Source organism: Orcinus orca, chromosome 11, assembly GCF_937001465.1.
Source record: "Orcinus orca chromosome 11, mOrcOrc1.1, whole genome shotgun sequence".
In the NCBI taxonomy this organism is placed as follows: Eukaryota; Metazoa; Chordata; class Mammalia; order Artiodactyla; family Delphinidae; genus Orcinus; species Orcinus orca.
The window spans coordinates 2,785,580-2,812,175 of record NC_064569.1 but is presented as its reverse complement, the minus strand read 5'-3'; the positions used below and the strand labels follow the sequence as shown (position 1 = coordinate 2,812,175).

The window sequence follows — 26,596 nt, the reverse complement described above, 5'->3', positions numbered from 1 at the left end:
TAAGCTAACGTGTTCTTTTCCACCTAATATTTATGAAAACAATAATAATGTGAAAATACCCTTTGTAAATACATATCTTCTTAAGGAGATCAAACTGAATAGTAAACCTGATTAAGAGGTTAAATACATTAAATTTTAGGACTATAAAATATACAGTTTGTACGTAAAATGGTTTGTGTAATTTATTTACTAACTTACTGTCTATAACTTCTTCACTCCATCACACTCTAAACCAGGGATTAGCAAACTATGATCCATGGGCCAAATCCAGCCTCCTACCCATTTTTGTACAGCCATGAGCTAAGAATTCTTTTCACATTCCTAAATGGTTGAGGGGGAAACCAAAAGAAGAATAATATGTGATGACCTATGAAAATTATATGAAATTCAAATTTCAGTGTCCATGAAGAAAGTAATGACACAGCCACTTATTTGTTTCTGTATTATCTATGTCTGTTTTCACATATTACAGTGGCAGAGTTGAGTAATTGCAACAGGCTCTGTGGTTCAAAAATCCTAAATTATGTACTGTTTGGCTCTTAACAGAGAATGTTGCTGACTCCGATTCTAAACACATGACACCAGAAAGAGAAAAACAAATATCGTATATTAACACATATATGTGGAACCTAGAAAAATGGCACAGATGAACCGGTTTGCAGGACAGAAATAGAGACACAGATGTAGAGAGCAAACGTATGGACACCAAGGGGGGAAAGTGGCAGGGTGGGATGGGATGAATTGGGAGATTGGGACTGACATATATACACTAATATGTATAAAATGGACAACTAATAAGAACCTGCTGTATAAAAAAATAAATAAATTTCAAAAATCAAACACATGACACCAGAACTTCTTAAAAAATTCTCCTCTGAAGAGTTCTGTAACTAATTTCTAATCTGCAAAAGTGGTGATAATGTTCTACTAGAATGCTATTAGCCTCTGTACTTGGAGTAGGCAGGAGAATCTCAGTGTGAGCAAGTAGTTACTTAAATTATTAGCTCTGATAATTTGTGGGCAGTCTTTTCTCTCTGTTAAGAGTAGAACTATCACTTTAATTCTGTGGCGAAAACATAACAGGTTTTAATGTAACACCCATTTTTCACTGGCCATATTTATTCTTTCTATTGCCTAAGAATAAATAGCATCTTAAACCCAGTACTACTGCTTGAGGTGATCATTCTGGATTTTAAACACAAAGACTTATTAACAAATATCTTTTATTTACCTTCCAGCAGTACTGAATGTTTTGATAGTGAATAGACCAGAAGAATGAAGTATCCATCAGATAGCCATATATTTAAACATTCTCTACTGTCTCTCAGCCACCAGCCTTCTTTGTGGGTCTTGCAATATTTCTACTTTGAAACTTGGTAGATTTTGTTGTGAACCATCAGACAGTGCTTTGCTGTTAGAGACACTGCCTAGGCATTACCGGGTTGTCTAGTGATAGGTGTCTCTAATTAATCTTGTGAATTCAATTCCTGACTATTTCTCTAAACAAATAAAGGTTTTTACTTAAAATATCTCGAGGGATCATGGAATTTTAGTTTCTTTATGTAAAATGAAGTCTAAAAAATAACTCTGCTATTTAAAGAAATAAAGTTATAAATTATATGGTAGGACTGTTTTTTTTTTTTTTTTTGGCTGTACGTGGGCCTCTCACTGTTGTGGCCTCTCCCGTTGCGGAGCACAGGCTCCGGACACGCAGGCCCAGCGGCCACAGGTCACGGGACCAGCCGCTTCGCGGCCTGTGGGATCTTCCCGGACCGGGTCACGAACCCACGTCCCCTGCATCAGCAGGCGAACTCTCAACCACTGCGCCACCAGGGAAGCCCTGTTTTGTTTTTTAATGCAGAATTTATGGGTGACCTGTATTAAATTCTACCTTGTTTTATACCTTACCCACTAAATATGTTTAACTGGTTAAATATAATGACTGTATAGGATGAGTAGGTGAAAAATAGTGTAAACCCTATTGATTAAATCTACTCACCGGAGGCTCAGGGCTAAAAGCAGTGTTCTTTGGCTTCAGACTGTCAGACACAGCACTGCCATAAAATCAGATAAAAGTTTATATAAGCAATAATTTGATAAAAGTAAAGAAAACAAATTAATTTGATTTTTAAGATAATGCATTTGAGATACTGTCTAATCAACAAATGAATCTTTATTTGCAAACACAAACTCCAGCTCACTTGAGAAGAAAATCCCCTTCTCAAATGAAAAAAGTGTTTGGCGTTAGTTTAATAGACCCTAGAAAGACCAATATCACTGTTTCCATAGTCTTAGTGTAGTATTTACCCTTTTTTCAGTTTGTCAATGGGTTGTGTTTTTTTTCTTTTTTAAGATAAAGTTCACATACCATGAAATTCTCCATTTAAATCATTTGAAGGTGTAAAATTCAGTGGGTTTTAGTGTATTTACAGTGTTCTGCAATCGACACCACTAATGCCACTCCATCACCCCAAAAAAGAAACCGCACACCTGTTAGCAGTCACTCCACATTCCTCTTCCACCCAGCCCCTGGCAAGCACTAATCTACTTTCTGTCTTTATGGATTTGATTTGCCTGTTGTGGACATTTCATACGAATAGAATCATAAAATATGTGGCCTTTTGTGTTACACTTTGTTTCTGTGTTATGCTTTGATTTAGCGTAACCATTTTTAAGGTTTATCCATGTTTTAGCATGAATCAGTACTTCAGTCCTTTTTGTAGCTGAATAATATTGCATTGTATGAATGTAGCACATTTTTAATGTTCAACAGGTTTTATTTCTTTCTATTTCTGTAGTTTCTTCCTCCTTTTCTTATTGTTTAAACTGTTTGAACCTATAGCCACCCTCACCTCTGGAGAGGAATTGGGAACAGGAAGGATGAAATATACAGTGTTTTAAAAGGTATTGTCCTAGAGCCCGACTTATTAAATCTTTGTTTATAGTTTTGTGTTTGTAGCATAGCATATGGCACATTGTAGGCACTCAGTGATACTTTGAAGAATAAATGATTCAATTAAAGGAATCCCAGATATAGTCAAGTTAGACACTATGTCAATTTGGGACAGTTGAGTTTACCCTGCAAAATAAGGTCACCTTAGAAATACTAAAATTATCCTACTAACGTGGAATTGAATAGTAGCAAGTAGAAACTCATACACTTTATATATGTACATATACAATATATTTTTGTAGAATGGGAAAAGCTGTTTGGTACAACTAGAGCAGAAAACAATAACTTTAATAGAGTCAAAATTCCAGGACTAGAAAGGCATTTGAAAAAGTCATCTATTCACATGCTCTTCCATCAGTTCTCAAATCACTATTGAGATCTTTGCTGTGCAAAGTGCAGTCCCCACAACCAGCAGAATTGGCATCCTAGGACACTTGTTATTATAAAAATGTAAAATTTTGGCCGCGTCCCAGACGGATTGAGTCAAAACCAGCATTTTACAAGATCCAAAGATGATTTGTGTGTACATTAAAGTTTGAGAAGTGTGAGCTACAACAGTGATCACCTCAGGTCCCTTCCAGTTCTGTATACCTTATTTTTGGTTAAATTAAAAAAAAAAAAGACTAAATATTGTATATCAAGCATTATTTGAATAAATTTTTGTTCCATTGTTCATGGAACCTTTTTACTAGCATTATAAGTAACCAAGTTGACTTAGAAATCTAACCCTATTTAATTGCATTTTTTTCTGCCTATTCAAGAGTTGCTTTTTAAAAACGCAAAATAGTAAGTCAAGCCATGGAAAAGCTGGAATAAAAAGCTTGAGGAGTTAAGTCAGTTGGAACTTTTGGAACCCTTGGTCTCTGAGGATACTGCAGGCATTTACTTGTTCTTTGTTTTTCCTCTCAGCTGTGAAAACTGAGCTCTGTATTATCTACAGTCCGTTATTCTGTACTTCAGTTATTATATTTCTTATCTGGGAAACTCTGTCTTGGTTTCACTAACCTCCATTCCCATCTTCTGGCTTCCAGTGAAGAATAAAAAGGGCTATGTCCTTTTTTAATTTTCTGAAGTTTTTCTCATGTTTTGGGTGCTGAGATAAATGTGTGGGGAGTTTACCTTGATTATACAATGATTTATATGATTGTATAAGCATTAGTGGTGACTCTATTGAAATACACCTTGAAGTATTGTACTTTCCCTTAAGTTTGCTTTGGGTGTAAATTGAACTAATTTTTTAAAGGATATGTCAGCATTGGTCTGCCTAACGATTGCACATTTATTAAGGAAACATGTTTGGTTATCCATCGAGAGATCATCAAACTCCCTAATGCAGACTGCCCCCTGCCACTCCAGATTCCTGGTTTCCATCCCAGATCTACTATGCTCCGCCTGTTTACCAATAGTAGTCAGTGAACTGCCCCCTCCTAAACTCACAAGGCCTCCTATGGGTTTGGCACTATCTTAGAAATGGGATACAAAGAAGAGTGTTTAACAGCCTAGGATTACTTTTTCAGGTTTGAAGATCACAGAACTCTAGTCAGTTGAATCATAAACTCTAGTTCTCAGTTTCTTTTCAATTTATTTTAACGATTATTCACTTACTTAACAGCCATTAGTTAGGTGTCTTCTGTGTGCCAGGTTGAGGATACAGCAGTGAACAAGATATATGCTTCAGTGTTCTTTCACCTTCTTGTAGGGAAGGTAAACATTGAAGTAGTAAATATAATAAAGCACGTGGATTTTATAGACATAATGAGGTACAGGGTTTTGATCTCATTGAGAGAGTCAGAGACAGTATTCCTGAGAAAGTTGGTTTAAATTGAGAGCTTTATTGGCCTGTGTCAGGGATGCTAAGGCAGATCTGTATGAAGGAATGAGCCAGTAACCCCGGTCGTCTGGAGCTCTTTACCAGAAATATTTCTAGGGTTTTTTTTTTTTTTGGCTGTGTTGGGTCTTCGTTGGTGCACATGGGCTTTCTCTAGTTGCGGCGAGCAGGGGTTACTGTTTGCTGCGCTGTGCGGGCTTCTCATTGTGGTGGCTTCTTTTATTGCAGAGCATGGGCTTTAGTAGTTCCAGTGTGCAGGCTCTAGGGAGCGTGGGCTTCAGTAGTTGTGGTGCGCAGGCTCAGGAGCCGTGGCACATGGGCTTAGTTGCTCCACGGCATGTGGGATCTTCCCGGACCAGGGATCAAATCCGTGTCCCCTGCATTGTCAGGCGGATTCTTAACCACTGCGCCACCAGGGAAGTCCTAGGATTTTTGAAGAAAGTCATGCTAATATTGTTGCCCCTTCAGTATTTCCATCATACTCAACCTCTGTCTTATTAATATACTATAATGATAATTATATTGATATTAACTGTTGTCCCCCCCCATGAGAACTGAGCGTCTCAAGGACAGGGGTTTTTTTCCTCTGTAGACCAGTTCACTACTACATGTCTGGCCTTGCAGTGGTACAACTGCCATGTAAATAGCAGATGATAGCAGTGTAAATATTAACACATATACATCCTATGTCTCAGACATTGCATTAAACACTTTGCATTATTATGTAATTTAATTCTTCCAACAAACCTCATTGGGGGTGGTTTACTACTGCTGTTGTCTACACTTTAAAATAAAAATCTGAAGCCCAGGATGGCTAGCCCATGATTACATATCTAGAAAATAACAGAGTTATTCTGTTATTCTGATTCCAGGTCCCCTGCTCATGTCAAAATTCTGTACTGAATTCATAAATGTCTAGTACAGTGTCAGTCTGTGACCTGAGGGCATTTAAACCTGTCTGTGTAAGTGCCAATGTGAAGGGGTAAATGGGTAATGTACCGGCTTAATAACTATATTCTGTGGTGCACTGATAAAGAACTGTTGTGTGTCATTGTTCTGCACATGCATTTCATTGAGGTCTCAGAGAGGCCTTTCCTGCCCATCCATCTAAAACAGTCTTAGGTGTGCACACACTTTACTTCTATCCCCTATGGTTTTATTTTTCTTCATGGCTTTTATCACAGCCTAACAGTGTTTATCTAAAGCCCCAATTAGAATATAAATTCTGTGGGTTGTGGGGGTTTTATTTGAGTTGTTCTTGGCTGTTTTCCTAGTGCTTAGAGCCTGGCAGGTAATAGGCACTCAGTCAGTGTTTGCGAGATGAATACACGAATACAGAACTATAGGGAGTGAAACACAATGTTGCCTGTGGAGGAAATGGGCTCTGGAGTTGGGTCTGCTTGAGTTCAGATCCCAGCAATGTCATTTCCTAGCTGAAACCTTGGACAAGTTAATTAACTTCTCTGAGCCTAAGCTGGTAATGAGGATTAAATGAGAAAAGTGCCTAAATCAGTTAGCAGTCAGTACTTATTAGGCATTGCCATTATTACCATTAACATCATTATGACATGCTTAGTAGTGAAATAAGTTGTCTCTTGTTCTATTCTTTTACCTAGCAACATTCAACAAATAGCAGTGTTTAAAATGTGTTTAATGAACTTAAAATAAAGCCAAGTTTTAAATGAGTGAAAATGAGCTCACATTTATTTATCATCTTGCTTCTTGCCAATCACCTTGCAAAGTGCTTTACACATACTATCTTATTTTAATCTTTTGTATTTTGATAAGTAGATAATACCTTCATTTTACAGGTGAGAAGATAGATTCAGAGGTTAAGCATTTTGCCCAAGGACATGAAGGAGAAATACTAATAGTAGGGTCAGAAATCAAGCATCTCTAACATAACACTAATACAAACCTTAAAATGTTTTCCTTTTCCTGTTTCTGTTTTGTAAACTTTTTTCCCTAGATTTCAAGGGAAAAAAAATTTAGGGTACGTGGGTAGCATAAGTCTAAGATTGGTGTCACAGGTTTGAGCCCCTGTTTAACAGGGTTCATGATCCTTGTTCAAAAGAGAAAAACTTATCTTGAAGTTTTCTGCCATTGGCAATGAAAAGATCCAAATAAGAGTAGTAATGTACTTAGCACAGTTTTTGTCTGCTATTAAAAGAATAGAAACTATGGTAAGCAGTGGCATCAGTTTTTTATATGGAGGATAGTGCATTTGAGATTGGAGCAGTACACAAGCTTTCATGTATCCAGAGAGTAATGAGCCTTGGGGAGTCATGAGGTCAGCTAATTTCCTTGGATAGAGCTAGTTGGATTTGGTAGGGAGTTTGAAGAGGCTTGTTTTCCAATGGGATCATAAGGTATGTTCAAATTCCTGTAAACTAATGGTTCATACCAGTAAGAATCTGGCTGAATCCAGCCTCATAACAACCAAGTTAGAAATAATGGGGATTTTTAATTACTTTGTTTGTGTAATTTGACTTTGTCACTGATTCCATTAGCCTTTGGATTGCAAGGTTTGAACATTCTGTCTGGGAAAAACAGAATCAAAGCAGTTGGGGTGAAATTCCTTTTGGCTTTTATATAACAGATTGCATTTCACCCTACTTTTTTACAGAAACAAGTGAAGCTGATTCCTAATTATAGATAGGGTTTGAAAAGTTGGGAGAAACTTCGTATTTTTTTCTTTAGCAGTTGGATTTTTTGTGTGTGTGTGATATCCCAGAGATCTAAATCCACTGGAATTAGCTGAAATGATTCCTTTATAAATTTTATTCCTACTTCCATCCAATAAATTTAAATTATACACATAAGAGAAAACTTGATGTATCATAGGGTGTATCTTAGGAACATTTTGCATGATTTTCAAAGTCATTCTATTACTGTCCTGTGATTTGATTAATATTAAAGGGTCTTAATCAGACCATTAATCTTAAACCAAACAGTTGGGTATCATTCCCAACATTTTCGGCGCTAAAAAACAATTGTGAAATCCCTATTTCAGAATTTCACAGAAAAGCTAGTTTTACGTATCCCAACTGAATGTTGATCTATAATTCACACAGCATTAGACTACAGAATAAAAACTGATAGGATATAGAGAGATGGTTTCTGCTGTGCTTAAGTAAATTATAATAGTATTGAGTTTCTTGGTATCTTGTAAATAATTTATATGCCAGAAGATTCATACAAATACTTTGTAGTTGCCACCTTCTCTCTATGTGTGATTTGAGGTATACCTTGAAAGAAGGGTAGGACTCAGTTGACTGAAAAAGGGAGCAGTAGAAAGAATATTCTTGTGAAAATGTGCATTAAGTATTCAGTGAAAAAGTAACTAATTTGGCTGGACTTATTTGGGGGGGATAGGAGCAGAGAAGTAGGTAGAAGTTGACTTGTGAGGGCTTCTCACCCCAGATTAAGGAAATTAAAAGCACTATAATGTGGGCTAGAAGTAACACTGAACTAGACATTGTTGAATCTGGATTCTAGTTTTTGCTTTACCATTGACTAGGCCCTTACCCACTAGAATATAGGCTCTATTTGTTGTATTCTAGGTGCTGAAGGTAATGCGGTAAATCTAGTAGGTGTCTTATACATACTAGACTAGACTGGACATGACACCTCATAGATGCCAGTGAATTAATGAATTAATTCCATCTTTGACATGGCATTAATCTCTTTGATCTACAGTTTTCTCATTTGAACAAGTTGGGACTCTAACTCAGATTCTTTCTAGATCTGTGATCCTGTGGTCATCTTGTAGGTGTGGAGAACTGTTAACCATATTTGAGTAATGTGTTGTGAGTTAAATGATGTCAGATGATTGGAAATGGTTAAATGTCACATGATTAGATGAAGCCAGATGATTGAGCTGGCCACGATGTAAAATACAAATTGGAGAGAATAGAAACAGTGAGACCCATCTTAAATTGGTCTAAGTTTAAAGAGGTGAGGTGTTGATAATCTGGATTTTGGTGGTCACAGTTGTTATGCAGAAGAAGCAATGATTTTGAGAAGTAACAAGCCAGTAAAAATCTCATTTTGTCCAACCAGAGATCTTTGGCTTTTGGAGGGGCAGTAGGAGTACTAGCAGCAGAACTATATATGAGCTGTTTTAAACATTTCTCATTGTTTAAAGAGCTCCTAGAGAATAATAGTACTTAAATATTGTGGGAGAAGAAGCATCCAAGAAGACTAAGGTTTCTATTCTGGAAATAATGATACCATTGAAAGAAATGGAGGAAATCCAGAGAAAGGCACTGACTTGAAGAGAAGGAAGAAGTAGAGTTTAGACATATAAACTGTTAACGTGTATGTGAATGGTATTTTTATTGTATACATTGAAAACTTTTCTTTCGATATATAAAAAAAGGCTCATCTTCATAGATCTAGATATTTGTGCCTACATTATACCACTGTCCAAAAAAAGCTACCTCATTTTTGGTTTTGTTTGTTGCACAGTAAAGTTTAAAAACCTACTCACGTGTTTATGTCTGATGAACCTCTGAAGCAGGGAGCGTGGTGCCCGTTTTCTGGCTCTTCTGTTTTCATTTAGCTTAGCATAGTCCTAAGCAGCTTTGGTCAGACACTTAAGTCAGAGGCATTGGTGGACCGCATTGCTGTATTTATGAGCAATAGCTGGCATCCTACACTGCCTACTTAGTGTACTTTGTAGTGACAAATTGTGTTGAGCAAGAGATCTGTGGCAACTACTTTGAGACAGCTTGTTAGAAATAATAGTCATTTCTAGCCTTTAGAGTAGAAATAATCCTACCAAATAACTTCTAAGCCCTTATCCTCCTGTTACTGAGTAATTAAAGCCTTAGTACCCACTGTCTTGATGGGGATTCAGGCTTACCAAATTACAAGGGATAGCACTGTGTTATGTTATCCATTATAATATTGCAGTGAACAGTGCTTTTTCTACCATCTTTGTTAATGGCATGAAGAAAAACCTTTCCTTAATCACTAAAATCAAAGTAGTAGTCATTTGGCTCCATGAGATCTTCCTGGCAAATAGAAATGTCTTTAGGTAGATCTTCATATTGAGGCTTTTAATAATAGGAGGGAACGGAGAAGGATAAATTCTTATCACTTCTGGGTGATAAGAAGCTGTTCACAGCTATTTAATTTTTTTTTAACGTACCATGAGACAGTGGTAAGGCAGTTTACCTTAATGTCACCACTTTTTAAATTAGGTTAACAAGAACTATTATGCTCACTTTTCAAGTGAGTTTAAGGAATATGGCCCAGGTCACACAAACTTGGTGCATGAGAGGTTGAACTAGGAACTCATTCCCAGTATTGGGATTTCCTTGTCCAGTGTTCTTTTGGCTGTATATTCTTAGTTTACATTTTGGTCATTGAATTCGTTCCCCATTTTCTTTTAAAGCATAGTTTCAACATGATTAAGGGGAAGGGGGTGTTTAGATAAACAGATTTCTGGTGTAGGTTTTGATGTCAAGGAGGCAGAACCTGTGGACATAATGGGTGGAGCTTTGAGCAAGTAAAAAAAATCTTATTTTGCTTGTTTAGGGATCTGCTGCTGTTGGAGGAGAAGCAGGAGGAGGAGTAGCAGACTAAGTTTCCTTGCTGTTTGGCATGTAGTTTTGTTTAAAGGGCCGATCTAGAATAAGTACATTGTTGGCTCAGAGGAAACTTATGTCTGAGAGTTGGGGAAGCATGGCTAGTGTTAAACAAGAAACGAAACTTCAGCCTGATTTTGATGTCTGCCTTGCTTATGCTGTGGGCTAAGTTACTCTGTTAATTTACATCTTATATATTTCCCCCCTCATTTTCCTCTAACTATAACAAGTCTATTTTGCCTTTTCTGATGGATTTTACAAAGAGAGATTTTTGTTCAGTGTTTGTCATCGTAAATTCTCATTGCTGCTGCTGTCCTCAAAAGGATTGTGTAAATGAGGTGGGTAAGAATTTCCAGTGTATACAAAAGGTATGTTGTAGCCATTTGATGATATGTGTGGAAAGTTTCAGTTAAAGTATTGAGAGTGTTTAGTTCAGAATGCTTTTTAAAATAAGTTAGTTTTGTAGTTTAGTTAACTTACACAACATTTTGTATGAGGAGGAAGGAGACTTTTCTCAATTCTGAATGGTTAGGAAAAGTTTTGCTCTTATGAAAAGGAAAATGTTACCTTAACACATTTGAAACGTAAGTTTTTAAGAAGCAAGTGCTGACACTCTTTAAGAGGTAGAAGATTGAACCAGAGAATACTATATTATGACTCACTTATATTTTTATTATGACTCACTTTTATTATTCCAGCAGATTAGTTGCAAACTATAAGTATATAGAATTGACAGAAAAACTTAGTCTGTAAGATGCATGTATGTGTTTGGGATTTTTCTTAGTTTAAATAAAGCAACATATTTTATAAACATTTTTATCAACTCTTTTTTTTAAAAAATATCAACTCTCGGTGTGCCCTTGGAGAGTCACAATTGTTGTTATTGTTTTCTTTTTGTACTCCATTTAAGACTGCACAAGAGTCACCTTTGTTTTTTTGTTTAAGAGAATATATAATTTTATATAATCGCAGAAGTGTCTTAAATGAATGTACATTAGCTGTTCAAGAAGTTCTTTTGTTTAATGCAGAGAAACATGTTACTGTCCCATGTCAAAACACATAATATGGCACTGCTGCCTAAAGAGAGGTCCTGTGAATTATAACAGTAAGGAAGAATATTTCTAGAGCTGGCAGGTTGCTAGCTCTGGAAGGATGGAGTGACAGGGTGCGTGTCTTTAACTAACTTAATTTTTCTTATATGTAAAACATTAGCCCAATTTATCTGCCTTAGCACTTTTCTGTTTTGTATTTTTGAGCCTCATTCAGAATAGGTGAGCAAAACTTGGCTTCTGCTGGTCAGAACAGGACTAGAATAGGACTCTCTGGGGCTAAATCAGACAGTATAGAAAAGAGGTGATATTTGAAGGATTTTCAGACTCTAAGTTGATTATCTTTGTTGAAATACATAAATTAAAAGGAAAAAAGATGAAAAATTATCATTAAAACATTTTCTCATCATTATTTTGTTCTGTCTGGTGCTTAAATCGTGTTTTAGAATAATCTTAAACCAACTTTTTAATTTTAAAAAATTATCAATTATAAAAAAATAGAGTTCTCTTCTCTCTCTTTTAATTTTTGAATTTTATTTTTTTATACAGCGGGTTCTTATTAGTTATCCATTTTATACATATTAGAGTTCTCTTATCTCTTAAGAACAAGAAGCCTCTAAGTATGATGAGTGCTGTGTATTGAAACGTGTGCTTGTTTATTTTAAGCAGCTTTCCATCATGTGTTCCAGATGCGTTTTCTGTAGGTCACTTTCAGGGTCATTGACGTTTCATGCTCATTGTTACTTTTTTTTTTTTTTTTTTTTGGTCATTTTTAGGATATAATCCCTAGATATTCTTGCTTCTTTGCAAATGATTCAGAATACTTCTGTTAGATATTTTGATAATTCTGGTTTCTTGATGGTTGCTGAGATTTCTTCTTGTCTTTTTCGTTATCTCAGTGGGTAATGTTTTAATACCAGCTGCTGGACTGTCTCCCGTTTTATTGGCTGTCTTGGCACCTGCAACATTTTTTAAGGCAGCAGTGGCATCTGAATATGTTGTGTAGCATTGGTATGGAATTTTCTGTACCTAAATCTTGGCTATATGTTGAGAAAGCAGCTTAACCTAGCAGAGTCAACATGTTATATGATGCGTAGTTGCTGGTTTTGTCATTATGACCTTATATCTCATTTGTTCAACTAGCATTTCTACTTGTAAATAGGAATTCCTGTTTGTAAAGTCATGAATGTATGTATGTCTGCATAGGTAGGATTAACAAGAGGGTTATTTTTAAGGACAACCAAGGATGAAAGCAGGTTCACTGTGGATCTTGGTGATTATTTTTCGAAGAGAATCCTTTGCTTCCTTTTAACTGTAAGCTTTATTATCTTTGGTGATGGCCTTTGAAGTCAGAGGTGTGCCTTAGGTCAGCAAACTTAATAATTCAAAGAGATGTCAACCTAGATAATCACATATGATTCTAGTTCCCATTAATATAGTTGGACAGGTATTATCCCCATTTGTTGAGAGGGACTCTGAAGCTCAGAGCTGCTTCTGCTTGTCCAGTTCACAGTGATTTCAAGTCTTCTGTTACATCCTTTGATCTTTCCAATATGCCTATGCTAAATTGAAACAGAAGAGTCTTTTAATATAGTCAGTATAGGTGTGATTTATTAACTCAGTATGTAGAGTTTTATTGCCAGAAGGCTAAACTACATTCCTCTAAAGTGTATGTGTTTATGGAAGTAGGAACATTTTTTCTAATCATAGTCTATATCCTCTTTTAACTACTTCCCTGTAACATATGGAATGTCTTTACATGCAAAGGCCAACTGTGTATTAATGTCCAATTTTAGCAAAGAACAGTCCTTCAGATAATTTTCTGCCAATAGTGAATGTTCTAAGAACTTAATATATGGTATTCTAGATTGTTTTTCCCATTATATTCATAAATAGCATCTTAAAAGTTTGCTTTTATATACTTTTACATGTTTATTGTAGAAAAACAAATATAAAACAAAATTCCCGGTGTTTCTACTACCAGAGAACTTTTAGTGAGTATCGTCCTTTTTTTCCTTAAAACAGTTCCTGTTTTCTTTAGCTTTAATTTGAAATACCATACCAGCTTGCTCAGTTAAAGCATTCTTTTGCTTCAGCAGCATTATTTTTTTGTTTTCACTAGAATGATTATGTGAAGACAAAGACTAGTTGGAAAACTTAGCTGGCCTTGAAAAATAAAAAGATTGAGGAAAATACAAATACTTATCTTTGTAGTCATTACTTAGAAACAAACATTTTAAATACATGGATTTTTAACTTTAGGGTCAGCCTTATTAGACAGTTTCGTGTTGTGGAAAGTTAGCCCTAGAGGGAGACTCCTCCAAATCAGGACTTTTTAAAAAAAAATGATTGATTAATTGATTGATTATTTTTGGCTGTGTTGGGTCTTTGTTGCTGTGTGCAGGCTTTCTCTAGTTGTGGCGAGTGGGGGCTACTCTTCGTTGCAGTGCGTGGGCTTCTCATTGTGGTGGCTTCTCGTTGCAGAGCACGGGCTGTAGGCGCGTGGGCTCTGTAGTTGTGGCTCGCGGGCTCTAGAGCGCAGGCTCAGTAGTTGTGGCACATGGGCTTAGTTACTCCGCAGCATGTGGGATCTTCCCGGACCAGGGCTCGAACCCGTGTCCCCTGCATTGGCAGGCCAATTCTTAACCACTGCGCCACCAGGGAAGTCTCTTCCCCTTTTTAAATTAATTAATTGATTGATTGATTTATCTTTAGAACCTTTGAATAATGTAGTGAGTAATTGATGAGAATTATCCCACCACAACCCTAGTATTTAAAGACTTTAGAGCTAACCATTTGATATATTTCATTTCAATCTGTGAGAGATTACACACATTTCTGTGATTTATCAAATTATATCACTAATTCTAATATATATCATCACTGAGACAGTAGCTTGTTATAATTTATAATATATTCTAACTTTTCTAGTCCTGTCTCCTGTTTCCTACTCCCTGTGTGTTATGTGGTTATAGACTTACCGTGCCACTTGCACAGTATATCGGTGTTGCTACTTCAAATCAATCCATGTGGTTACTTAGATGAGGCAAGAATAGATAATGAGATGTTTTTCTCCATACCACCTCTCAGACAGGAGTAGTTTGTTATTCTTCTTTCTTATATATATTTTCCACACACTGTTGAAATTTTATTTGCAAAAAATTTACACTTTGTGAAGATTCTAAAATACTACTGTGATACTGTTTAGTATTGAATTTTCTTCGGAGATTAATTGGAGAGCTTGTCTTTCGTATGGGTCTGATGTATCACTTGTGATTTTATGTTTCATATGTACAAGACAGTTTGCTCTTCAGTTATCCAGTTATGCCAAACCAATCCAGATTCTTCTGGTTGAGGTTGTTAAGGTATAAAATAGACATATAATATATAGAATACATATATATAACATATAATAATAGAATTATTATATAGCATAACATATATAATGTAACATATAATAATAGAATACTAGAATACTTGCCAAAATAGAATACTTGCCAAACTGAGCAAGTATACTAGAATACTTGCCAGAATAGAATAATAGAATACTTGCCAAACTGAGCATGCGAATTCATGCCCATAAATGTTATGCTGATTAATGTGTTAGGGAACGAGGTTGAACAGAAGATCTTCTAACCAATTAGAACATTTGGCCTTCTTTTTAGCCAGTAACTTCCATTACCTGAAACACAGCAAAAGATGTTAACAACAGCCTAAATTTTTCGCTAGCCATATGAAGCCATGGAAGTGAGTGACTCCACTACCTTAACTATTCCCTGTTGTTATCTCGAAGGGGCCAAATTGCCACTTCCGAGCTCTAACCCTGCATGGACTAGATCCTGCAGGCAAATCATAAAAAAGCCAGGATGGTAAGAAGGAATCTAGTAGAACCTTAAGAGGCAAGTAAAAATAAAGTTCAAAGTCCCTGTCTTTGTTAACCTGTTTCTGTCGCTATTTTTATGATTTTCAGGGGGTGAAGCCAGCCAGTTTTGACAAAGTAGCAATTCCTGAAGTGAAGGAAATTATTGAAGGATGCATACGGCAAAACAAAGATGAAAGGTAAGTTGTCTCTTTTGACCTGGGTATTGCTTAAACAAAAACTTCAAGTGTAATAGGCTCTCAATAGAACACTCAATCTAAGGTGTATTTAATACTTTACTTGTGATTAGTTTCTCTGTTTATGTCTTGTAATATCTTTTTTTTTTTCTTTTTTTTTTTTTGCGGTACACGGGCCTCTCACTGTTGTGGCCTCTCCCGTTGCGGAGCACAGGCTCCGGACGCGCAGGCTCAGCGGCCATGGCTCATGGGCCCAGCTGCTCCGCGGCATGTGGGTTCTTCCCGGACCGGGGCACAAACCCGTGTCCCCTGCATTGGCAGGTGGACTCTCAACCACTGCGCCACCAGGGAAGCCCTGTCTTGTAATATCTTTAAAAGTAGAGTTCTGTCCATTGAAGGTAGTATTCACATTTGGTATACTGAAATGTTGTAAGAATGTGGTTTGGTAGAGTTTAATTAAACCAAAACCACCTTAAACATAGCTGCTGTATTCAGTAAGAACTACTTACAGCATCAGCATGATTTGTAAAACTCAGTAGGGTTCTGTCCTTAATGCAGCAGATCTGTTCCTTAGTCCTTTACCCATTGAATTCTAAAAGATGAAATAAAACATTGGCTCTTTAAAATCAACTCAGCTATGCAGGTCTTGATTTGCTGTTACTATGCCAGAACTGAAGAAGAGCAAAATGTCAAAATTCCTTTGAGTAAAAAGAGACGACTTCACCCAGAGCTTGGGAGGAGATCTGGCTTAGTCATTTATGCTTACAGAGGACTTTTCTCAGAGGAGGGGCAAGTATCTGATCTGCCATATAGCTGATTCATCACCCGTTAGGCATGGCAAAGGTCCAGTGTCTGTTTTTGAAAAATAATCTACTTTCACCATCCCCCCTCACCCTCCAAAGAAGAAAAAGTAGACCAGGTAGTGCAGATAGAAATTGTAAATTGAGCATAATCTACCTCCTGAAGAATGCAAGTGATCAGGTACATCAACCAAATTAAAGAATTCCATATCTTCACTTCTCCAGTCTCATATTCTTTCCACAACTTTGTTATTTGGAAGAACTTAACATCATGATCTTTAAGGCTTTTTAGTAGAAATTTAGTTGGGTTTCTATTTTCATATACACTGATTAAAAAGGAGAGTCTTTAATCTCTTTAAGAACTTTTTTTAAAAACTATAAATAAAGGAATATTTGTCTCCAGTCTTAGAGTGTGTTACTCTTGTTTCTTTACTGGATGGAACAGTTTACTAGATTACTGGTATTTTGAGACCATTTATCTAGAGAAAATTGTTCCACAATCAGACTTCTGCTTGCCTAGTACACAAGGTGTTGAACAAAGAATTGAGAGGATATATTGGAGTAAATAAAGGTTGCTGTAGTAGAAGGTAATGTACTAGAAATAAAAAGATTTTCGAGTTTTGATTCCACCATTTATGACTTTTATAACTGTGAGCAAGATTGTCAGTCTCTCTGAGGATCCATTTCCTAATAATCAGGAAATGATATTTAATTGGATGTTGGTCAAGGATCAGATGAGATCATGCATACGAGATTTTTTGTTAACTATAAGCACTATGTAAATGATTATGTGATATTTTGAAGCTATGACATTCTGTGTATTACTCGCTATTATTAGTACAGTATTAACTAAGATGAGATTAGATTATTAGATTTTAAAAGTATCACTTTGAGCTCTTATTCATAAATGAGATTGTTCTGATGTTCTGTAACTTGAATAAAACTATAATCACTGTTCAAATGGAGCAATGTAGAATGAGTTACAGAATTTCCCTTGTTCTTCTTTTTGCAGTCTGTTTTCATTATTCCAATAACAATAATCAGCCATACTTGAAAAGTATCTTTTAAATCTAATGGTATTTTGTTTTTTGTTTCTTTCCCCTCTCTTTTGAAGATACTCTATCAAAGACCTTTTGAACCATGCCTTCTTCCAGGAGGAAACAGGGGTACGGGTAGAATTAGCAGAAGAAGATGATGGCGAAAAGATAGCCATTAAATTATGGCTACGTATTGAAGATATTAAGAAATTAAAGGGGAAATACAAAGACAATGAAGCTATTGAGTTTTCCTTTGACTTGGAGAGAGATGTGCCAGAAGAGGTTGCTCAAGAAATGGTAAATTAACACTAATCAGCCATTTAAAAATTGATGTAGACTTATATACATTGATACTGTTGAGCAGAAAAGCAGTTTATGAAGCAGTGTGTATGGCATATTCCACTGATATAAAATTGTGTTGATTAATGGCCCTAAAAGCTATTTTTATTTTAAGAGACATGTATAGACATAGATACGTGTATATTAGGAGATGTATATAGACATAGATACGTATAAGGATGGATGGACGGACAGACAGGCAGGCGGGCAGACAGACATACAGAAAGAGAGAGAACAAACCAGAAAGCATTCTGAAGTAATTTTGAAAGTCTGTAAGGTTGACTGGCTCCTAATTAGTATAACCTATTTAGTTAGAATGACAAGGTATGTTTTCTAAATACTGATACAGTAGCCTTTGATCAGTCATCTGGATAAACCCTATAAATAGATCACACATTGTTTTTACTTCAAAGGGAGTTTTCAAGATCAATTATTAGTAGGCAGCCCTTGGTGAATCATTTTTGAAGTATGTCTAAAAGATCACTGTTCAGAAAGGAAACTCTTCACCCATCTTAGGCTTGCCATGGTGCCTAAATAGCCATTTACTGTGCAAAGATACTCACAGACTGTCTCTGCTAGAATGTGTTAGAACCATTCAGTACTACTTACCTCTGAGAAGGGGTCAGGTATGAAAGAGGTACTTATTTTTAATTGTCAGGTTTTTATACTGTTTGAGGTTTTTATTTTTAACCTTCATATATTTACCACAGTTGTCTTATCTGGTTAAGTGGTTGTCTAGTGAAAGGAAGTAAAAGCAACACAGGTTAATATTAATATTAATATTGATGGTTACATGTGAGCGGGAAATAGAGTGAATATAATAGAATGAGCCTTTTGGTTTAAAAACTTTGATGTTGGGACTTCCCTGGTGGTGCAGTGGTTAAGAATCTGCCCTCCAATGCAGGGGACTCGGGTTCGATCCCTGGTCAGGGAACTAGATCCCACATGCATACCACAACTAAAGAGCACCCATGCTGCAACTAAGACCTGGTGCAACCAAGATAAATAAATAAAAATTTAAAATAAAAATAAATAAATAAAAACTTTGGTGTTTAGGTTCCCCATTGTTTTGTTGTTATAGTTAGTGAAGGTACATGTACCCCATAAGTTTCTACAAAGATAATAGCACCCACCCCATGAGTATCTCAGAATATGGTGGTGAAGTGCATAATGCAGACCAGTAGTTTCACAGTTTGGTTAAGACCAGTCCTTAGAGAGTTCCTTCTTCCCCTTCTTCTCTACTTTTCTCCCCAAAAGTACCTTTTTTTGTGTTTGGTTTGTTTCCTTTTGATATCCTGTTGCTTCCTAATGTACCCTTTTATCCTTCAGGTAGACTCTGGGTATGTCTGTGAAGGTGATCACAAGACCATGGCAAAAGCCATCAAAGATAGAGTGTCATTAATTAAGAGAAAGCGAGAACAGCGTCAGTTGGTGCGGGAGGAGCAAGAAAAAAGAAAGCAGGAAGAGAGCAGCCTCAAACAGCAGGGGGAGCAGCAGTCCAGTGCTTCCCAGGCAGGAGCCCAGCAGCCCCCTTCGACGTGCACTGGTGGACCTGCGGCCTCTACCACTTCAGCTTCTGTTTCCACACAAGTAGAGCCCGAGGAGCCCGAGGCAGATCAGCACCAACAGCTGCAGCACCAGCCACCTGGTGTGTCTGTGTTGTGTGAGTCCTGGGGGAAGCGCGCAGGGTTGCTAAAGATACTCCTAGTTGACTTTTTATCTTCGCAGTCATCATTTCGCACTGACCTCTTGGTATTGAAGTAGAAATCTAATGTGTCAATAAGAAGTTTGAAATGGTTGCCATCTACCTTTCTTACGTCCATAGCTAATAGAGTATGGATGGGACAGTGAGGAAATAGGATTAGGATATAAAACAATTCTACAGGTTCCAACATCTTGAAAGTTCTAATTTGTAGATCTCTACTTCTTATAATTCCTTAAAATATAATTAGTAGTGAAAAATAACAAGTTTATCTTAGCTGCTTATTTTTGAACCCACTAATCCGGTTCAGCTCTTTTAGCAAAGCTGAATAACGTATAAACTAGAAACTAATGAGACTGCTAGTTAGTATTTTGAACTACCTTCTTAATACTAAGGACCCACTGGTCTCCACAGTTAAGACTTTGGAAGCTGTCAAACTTCAGGCTGACTAATAACATTCTGTTTTATTCCCCTTGTTCTTCAGGTGGGAAAATACTGCGATAGGGAATTTTTTTTTTTTAAGACAACTTTTTTCTGTATGGATCCCTCATTTAAACATGGAAATCTACTTAGTAAAATTAGTATTTATTTTTTATTTAGTTCAGGTCTGTGCAAAGAAAAAACCAATTAACCCTAAAATCAGGGGTTTGTGATGGGAAAATGTGAACCTTCTTTTCATGATTTGTCTCTTTGTCTTGTTTTTTGGCAATTTATTTCTCCTTCAGCTGACGGGACGGTTGACAGTGGTCAGGGATCTTCTGTCTTCACAGAGTCTCGAGTGAGCAGCCAACAGACAGTTTCGTATGGTTCCCAGCATGAGCAGGCACATTCCACTGGCACCCTCCCAGGGCACACAGCGTCTGTTGTCCAAGCACAGGCTCAGCCCCATGGGGTATATCCACCCTCAAGTATGGTGAGTAGCCGTGCAAGAGAGTGTAAGCCTATAATGTGTTCAGTTCAGACTCTTCTGCCAAATTAGTAACAGCATGAGTCCAGAGTAAAAAATACAAATGGCGCATTACCAAAGGAGGCAGGTTTATCACAGAGTATAATCGGAGTCATTCAGGCAGGGGAGGATACCTACATTAATGTGTGAAGACACTGTTTACAAGATTTAAACCAATCTGCGTTTGATTAAAGATAATGCTCTCTTTAGCCCTTCAGTGTTGAAACTGATCCAAGCAGTGTAAGACGGGCACACAAGTGGTTTGGGGGCGGGGGCAAGGAGAGTTTTTCAGAAGTTACTTAAAAGAATTACTGAGTGTTTTCTGTAAGGTGTCTTAATGTATAAAACACAGGTAAGACTTTAGGCCATGATAGAATGCTGCATGTGAGTACTCTATAGTGAAGGAATGACCATTTAATTTAGCGCTTGTGTTCAGTCATCAGTTGCTGTGCGTGTTCTTGCCTTAAAGTCTGTGTTGGACGTGAGTTCCTTCCCCAGTATATGTTCATTTGCTTTTTCCCTTTATTTTGGTATCTGTTTTATGACTGATTTATTTTCAGCATCAACTTATAGAAATTATATCCTGAAATATTTTATACATTTATATCTATGCATATATACACACACATACACACACATTATTACCCACGTTTTACATTAGCCACTCTTGCTTCTCATATAGAGAATGTTCAAATAGATCATTAGATAATACCCCATTTCTTATATTGACCCTCCGTGAAGTCTTCAGAGGTGAATAAGATGCATTTTCTGCCTCAGGAAGGAACTGAGAATTACTGGTCACTGTAGGGCCCTTGTTTAGTGAGATCTTTAGGCAGATACATTGTCCCTCTTTCTCAGAAAGCTTTTAATCTGAATTCGTGGAACTCTTGCTCTTCATTAAATGAAACTCTGTCTTTTTCTGGTAAGAAAATATTTCTGCTTGTTGTGGTCTCTTATCCTACAGCTTGGAATAAAAGATGTTTGGCTAGGTCTCAAGATGGATGGCCACAGTAACAGAAAGAAAACTTCCAATGTACTAATGTTCTAACAACCTACTTCTCTAACCTTTAAGATAAGTAGGTAGGGTAGAAGAGCTTTATACAGACTGTACAGGTGTATTTCTGTGATCTAACAAATATTATTTGTCAGCATTTCTTGTCACTTTCTACTCTTGTTGATTTCTTCTGGATCATCATAACTATAGATTTTTTTAAAACTATTTTTAATCTCTTGGCTTCCCTCATGACAGGGTTTATGAACTTCGGGTCTCTGTTTTAGAAAAGGAAATGGACTGATCATTTATGAAGATGTTAAATATTTGCGCCACAAATATAGCTACATTTGATGCTCTAAAAGCAGACTTTAATGAAATATGACAGTCTTCTTGCCTTTTAATGACAATATTCTGTGGAAGTATTATGAAGAGTTATTAAATATTGAGGATTTTTCAAAACTTTTATAATTATTCCTTTCTAATTCCAGAAAGAATTTACTGTGGCTTGCAACAGTATGTATCAATTATAAGTGGAATTAAGAATAAAAGAGAAGCAAGAGTGGGAAAAAAAGAAAATGTAATCAGTTACACAGTTCACAATATCTGAAAGGAAATAACAAATTTGCTCAGGACAGCCTTGCAGTGTTAGATTTACTGCTTTGTAGCTATATTAAAACCTTTATGTTAAGGTGCTTCAGACTTTCTAACTTTGTAAACCCAAGTTGAAAAAAATTTAACGTTACTCTTTAGAGATTCACATTTCAGTATTTTTCCATTGACTACTTTAATAAAAATACAGAATGTTTCCTGTATCTATTACGAATTATGTATAGAAAGCTAATGCTCTTCCTAGTAGGAAATGACTTTTTAACTTATAGATAAAGATAGGCAAGTGTAATAAGTACAATACTGTGAGCCAACAACTTTTTTGTCTAATGCCTTCTAAAATAGAACTGAGAAATCTTTTATGTCTGAGGTTTCCAGAGCTCCTGCAAAGCGATCCAGGCTTAAAATCTTCTACATCTTATAATGTACGTGAAACTAATAGAATTCATTCTTGTTTAATCTTAATAAGTTTGCAGAAACTGCAAGCCACCATTCATCATTTTCCCTGTCTGTTCTGCTACCTCAGTCAGTCGGTCATTCTTACTCGCACACTCATAACAATTAATGTTATTGCAGAATGTTTAGGAAGATACCTGGTCATTGTAGTGGTTGTTCATACGTGACCAACAGTGCAGAGACAATAGTTACGATCTGCCAAGTGTGCTTTGCGGGATTCCGTCTCTCCTCAAAACATGGCTTTGTGGAATTGAGGAGGATGGAACATTTCTTTACGTCAAGTATGCCCTGTTACCATTGTACCTTTGGTTATCCTGTTTTCAGAGTGCTATGTTTTTCATGTGTGTGTTTGTTTTCTGTTTAGCCTCGTCGTGGCCGTAGCATGTCAGTTTGTGTCCCCCATCTTTCTGCTGTTCCCTCTCTGTCCCGCATCTCTCCCAGTGCTCCTTCCACCCACCACCAGTGCTGTCTGCACCTCCTTCTCCTTCCCTCCTTCGGACTGCCCCCGAGGACACCTCTGCCGAAAAGCTTTCTAAAGCATTGGAGAGTGTCCTGCCTATGCACTCTGCCTTTCAGCGCAAGCACCGACGCTCCAGCCTGCCTTCCCTCTTTGTCAGTACTGTATGTAACATAAACTTCCTGACAAAACTTATTACCAGTGAATACATCCAGGCATCAAGAATTTTAATACAAATTAAGTAAAGAACAGGGCTAGACTTACTAATATATTATGCTTTTACGTTACCAGTTTTTCCTATGGTTTCCCATAACTTTTTGTTATGTAAGGCTTTAAGGGGGAGAAAAGCAAGGGGGTCATGAGAGAGAATGCTTCTAACACCCTTGGCATCTATCAGCGGGGAGCCATAAAATTGAGCTTTTGTTATATTCTCCTGTCCCCCACCAACGTACTTAGATCCTTGCATTTTCATATCTTAGCAAAGAATGTGTGTATTATTTAATTTTAAACTCGTTGGCTTAATCAAAAGCAAATTTTCTCTTTATCAGACATTACCCAAACATGTTTTCTCCTCACTTTATTCCAAAGAGACACTAATGACAATGGATGAGTCCATTTTTTTCCAATAGTGAGTGAAGAATAATTGAAGAGGGAAAGTTGCTTTTAATTTGTTAGCTGTTTAAAATGAGGTGTCAATAAACTAAAAGCCCCCACATAATGTTCCCTCTTGGGAATTTTTTTTCTTTGAATAAGGTGGGATCTTGACTCTAATGGAACACATTAGATACGCATATAGTACATGTGATTTTCTTTGGCCCCATTACTGTCTGTGGAAGGTCTATCTTTCAGAGTTGTTTTAAACACTGTGGTACTTTGCTGCTGCTTTTCCAGATAGAGAATTTAGTTAACATTTTGATCTAGCAACCCCCAAATCTTGAGATTTTTACCTAGGAGAATGATTAACTGTATAGTGTTTTATGGCTTTGGGATACTCTTTGAATAAACAACAGTAAGATGGAGCATTCTGAGTCAAAACAGAAACCTCCTTTTAGCTGTTGTGAAGAAGTAACAGTGGAGCCATTTTGCCTATTTGATAGGGGTCTTCCCTATTGAAAGAATGAAACTGATCTACCCTTTTAAAAAAAGAGTCCGTGAAAGTGAATTATTACAGTGTGCAATTATCCTTTTCACCTGTTTTGAACACCAAATTAGTCAACACAACTAGAATCAGAAAAGTGGACATTCAATGATTTGGCATCTGTAACATGTTTCATGTAGTAAAATTAACCGCATTTGGTTCGGGGCAGACAGGGGAAAGACATGACAGTCACTGGCCAAGTGGTGTATATTTTACTGTACACCAAAAATCTCTTCTGATTTCTAGTCAGAAGACATACTGTTAGTTGATCAGAAATGAACCCTTGGAGCCTCTAACACACCAGCAGACAATAAGGCTTCAGAGTAGGAAGACTTGGTACAGTTATAAGTGAACATACAAATTGTAGGTAAATTCAGAATAATCACTTAGAAGGTTAAATTCTTCCATTTCCTTTGAGAGGGGAAAGTTGTGGAAAAGCAGCTCTTACCTAATGCAAAGAGTCCCACAGAATAATTTTATTGACCCTGGATGTATTTAATGGATTTTTACTATGCACATAATTTCCAAAAGCGTTGTTATTTCTTTATTAATTATAAATTTGGTGTAACCGTTTCATAGCATTACACAGAGTTACCCAATTGTGCATGTCAATGTAATTTCACATATGAATGTATGAATTACTTGTCTTATTCATGTTGATACAGCCTCAGTCCATGGCGCATCCGTGTGGGGGGACCCCAACATACCCAGAATCACAGATATTTTTCCCAACTATTCATGAACGTCCAGTTTCTTTTTCACCACCTCCCACCTGTCCACCGAAGGTGGCCATTTCCCAGCGGCGTAAGAGCACCTCCTTCCTGGAAGCCCAAACTCACCACTTCCAACCCCTGCTGAGGACTGTTGGCCAAAATCTTCTTCCACCTGGTGGCAGCCCAACTAACTGGACACCAGAGGCTGTAGTTATGTTGGGTACTGCAGCCAGTAGAGTCACTGGAGAGCCATGTGAGATACAGGTCCAACCTATGTTTGAACCAACTCAAGTTTACAGTGACTATAGACCTGGACTAGTACTTCCGGAAGAAGCTCACTACTTTATTCCTCAGGAAGCAGTGTATCTAGCTGGGGTACAATACCAGGCCCAGGTGGCAGAACAGTTTGAGGGCATTCCATACAACTCACCAGACCTGTCAAGTCCTATGAGACAGACACCTGAACAGAAGCCAGGGCAAGGGGGCCCTACCTCAAGTTCTGTCTTTGAATTTCCATCCGGACAGGCTTTCGTGGTAGGACACCTCCAGAATTTAAGATTAGATTCTGGACTGAGCCCAGGATCTCCCCTCTCTAGCATTTCTGCACCTATCAGTACAGATGCTACAGGCTTGAAATTTCACCCTGTCTTTTTTCCTCATTCTGCACCTGCTGTGTTAACTCATAACAATGAGAGCAGAAGCAATTGTGTATTTGAGTTTCACACTCGTACTCCATGCTCCTCTTCAGGAGAAGGAGGAGGAGGAGTTCTGCCTCAGCGCATTTACCGAAATCGACAGGTTGCTGTGGACTTGAATCAGGAAGAACCACCTCCTCAATCCACAGGATTACACGGCCGCCTGCAGCCTGTGACTGAAGAACAGCCTGATTTCCAGGCCCCAGAACTGACCGTCTCTGTGGTAGAGCCCACCGGACAGAGCTGGCCCATAGGAAGCCCAGAATATTCCAGTGATTCCTCACAAATCACTTCTTCAGACCCCAGTGATTTTCAATCACCTCCCCCTACAGGGGGAGCAGCTGCATCTTTTGGCTCTGACGTCTCATTACCCTTTATCCGTCTGCCTCAGACAGTGTTACAAGAATCCCCACTTTTCTTCTGTTTCCCCCAAGGAGCCACATCTCCGCAGGTTTTATCTGCCTCATTTTCTTCAGGAGGATCTGCACTCCATCCACAGGTTATAGGAAAACTTCCACGGTTCTTCTACACTACCCTACTGTGCACCATTACGTTTAAGTTTTCTATCCCTCCTTTCCATTCATGAGGGTTATTGTTTAATTTTATTATGGAGTTTCTCCATTGCGGGGGGGTGATTTTAAACTACTTGTATTTAAGAGCAAAATATGAGACCGAAGCGGCCCGATTTACCAATAACATGTGTACACCCTTGGAAAAGAGAGCACAAAAACTAGAATTTTAGTTACTCATCAAAATCAGTTACTTCTGTCCATATGTAGAGTGGACAGAGTTTTCAGCTATTAGTGAACACATAAATGTCTGTAAAGTTGACTGAGCATTGATTATTTACAAATATTAATGTGAAGTATTTCTTTCCCCCTAGAAACAAACATGGCTAGTTTTTAAAAAAAAATAGAGAAGATAACATTTCTTTTCCTGTAAAATGCAAAGAATGAAAAATAAGAAATCTTTTTTTTTTTTTAAGTAGTGTTAGGAATATACAGAGTTTTCATTAGTATGGAAGGATCTTAAAAGACAGAGAGGAAACATCTTAGGAATTTGTCTTAACAAATGAGGATGCCTTTTAAAAATGGCATTAGTCAGGGCTTCCCTGGTGGCGCAGTGGTTGAGAGTCTGCCTGCCGATGCAGGGGACACGGGTTCGTGCCCCGGTCCGGGAAGATCCCACATGCCACACCGCGGCTGGGCCCGTGAGCCATGGCTGCTCAGCCTG

At 37.4% G+C, this 26,596-nt stretch overlaps 1 protein-coding gene across 16 annotated transcripts in view; it reads left to right on the top strand.

Moving 5' to 3' along the window:
- WNK1 (WNK lysine deficient protein kinase 1) overlaps positions 1–26,596 on the top strand; it is a 136,295-nt gene that overhangs the window by 72,971 nt on the left and 36,728 nt on the right. For 12 of the 16 annotated variants that reach the window (XM_033404144.2, XM_033404147.2, XM_033404143.2 and 9 more), the window contains exons 5-8: positions 15,395–15,483; positions 17,395–17,614; positions 18,986–19,319; positions 20,084–20,271. In XM_033404144.2, the coding sequence (XP_033260035.1) occupies positions 15,395–15,483; positions 17,395–17,614; positions 18,986–19,319; positions 20,084–20,271 (831 nt within the window). Of the gene's footprint in view, positions 1–15,394; positions 15,484–17,394; positions 17,615–18,985; positions 19,320–20,083; positions 20,272–24,620; positions 25,863–26,596 lie in introns of all 16 variants that reach the window. The other 4 variants (XM_004278989.4, XM_033404132.2, XM_049694784.1 and 1 more) reach the window with 3 other exon arrangements.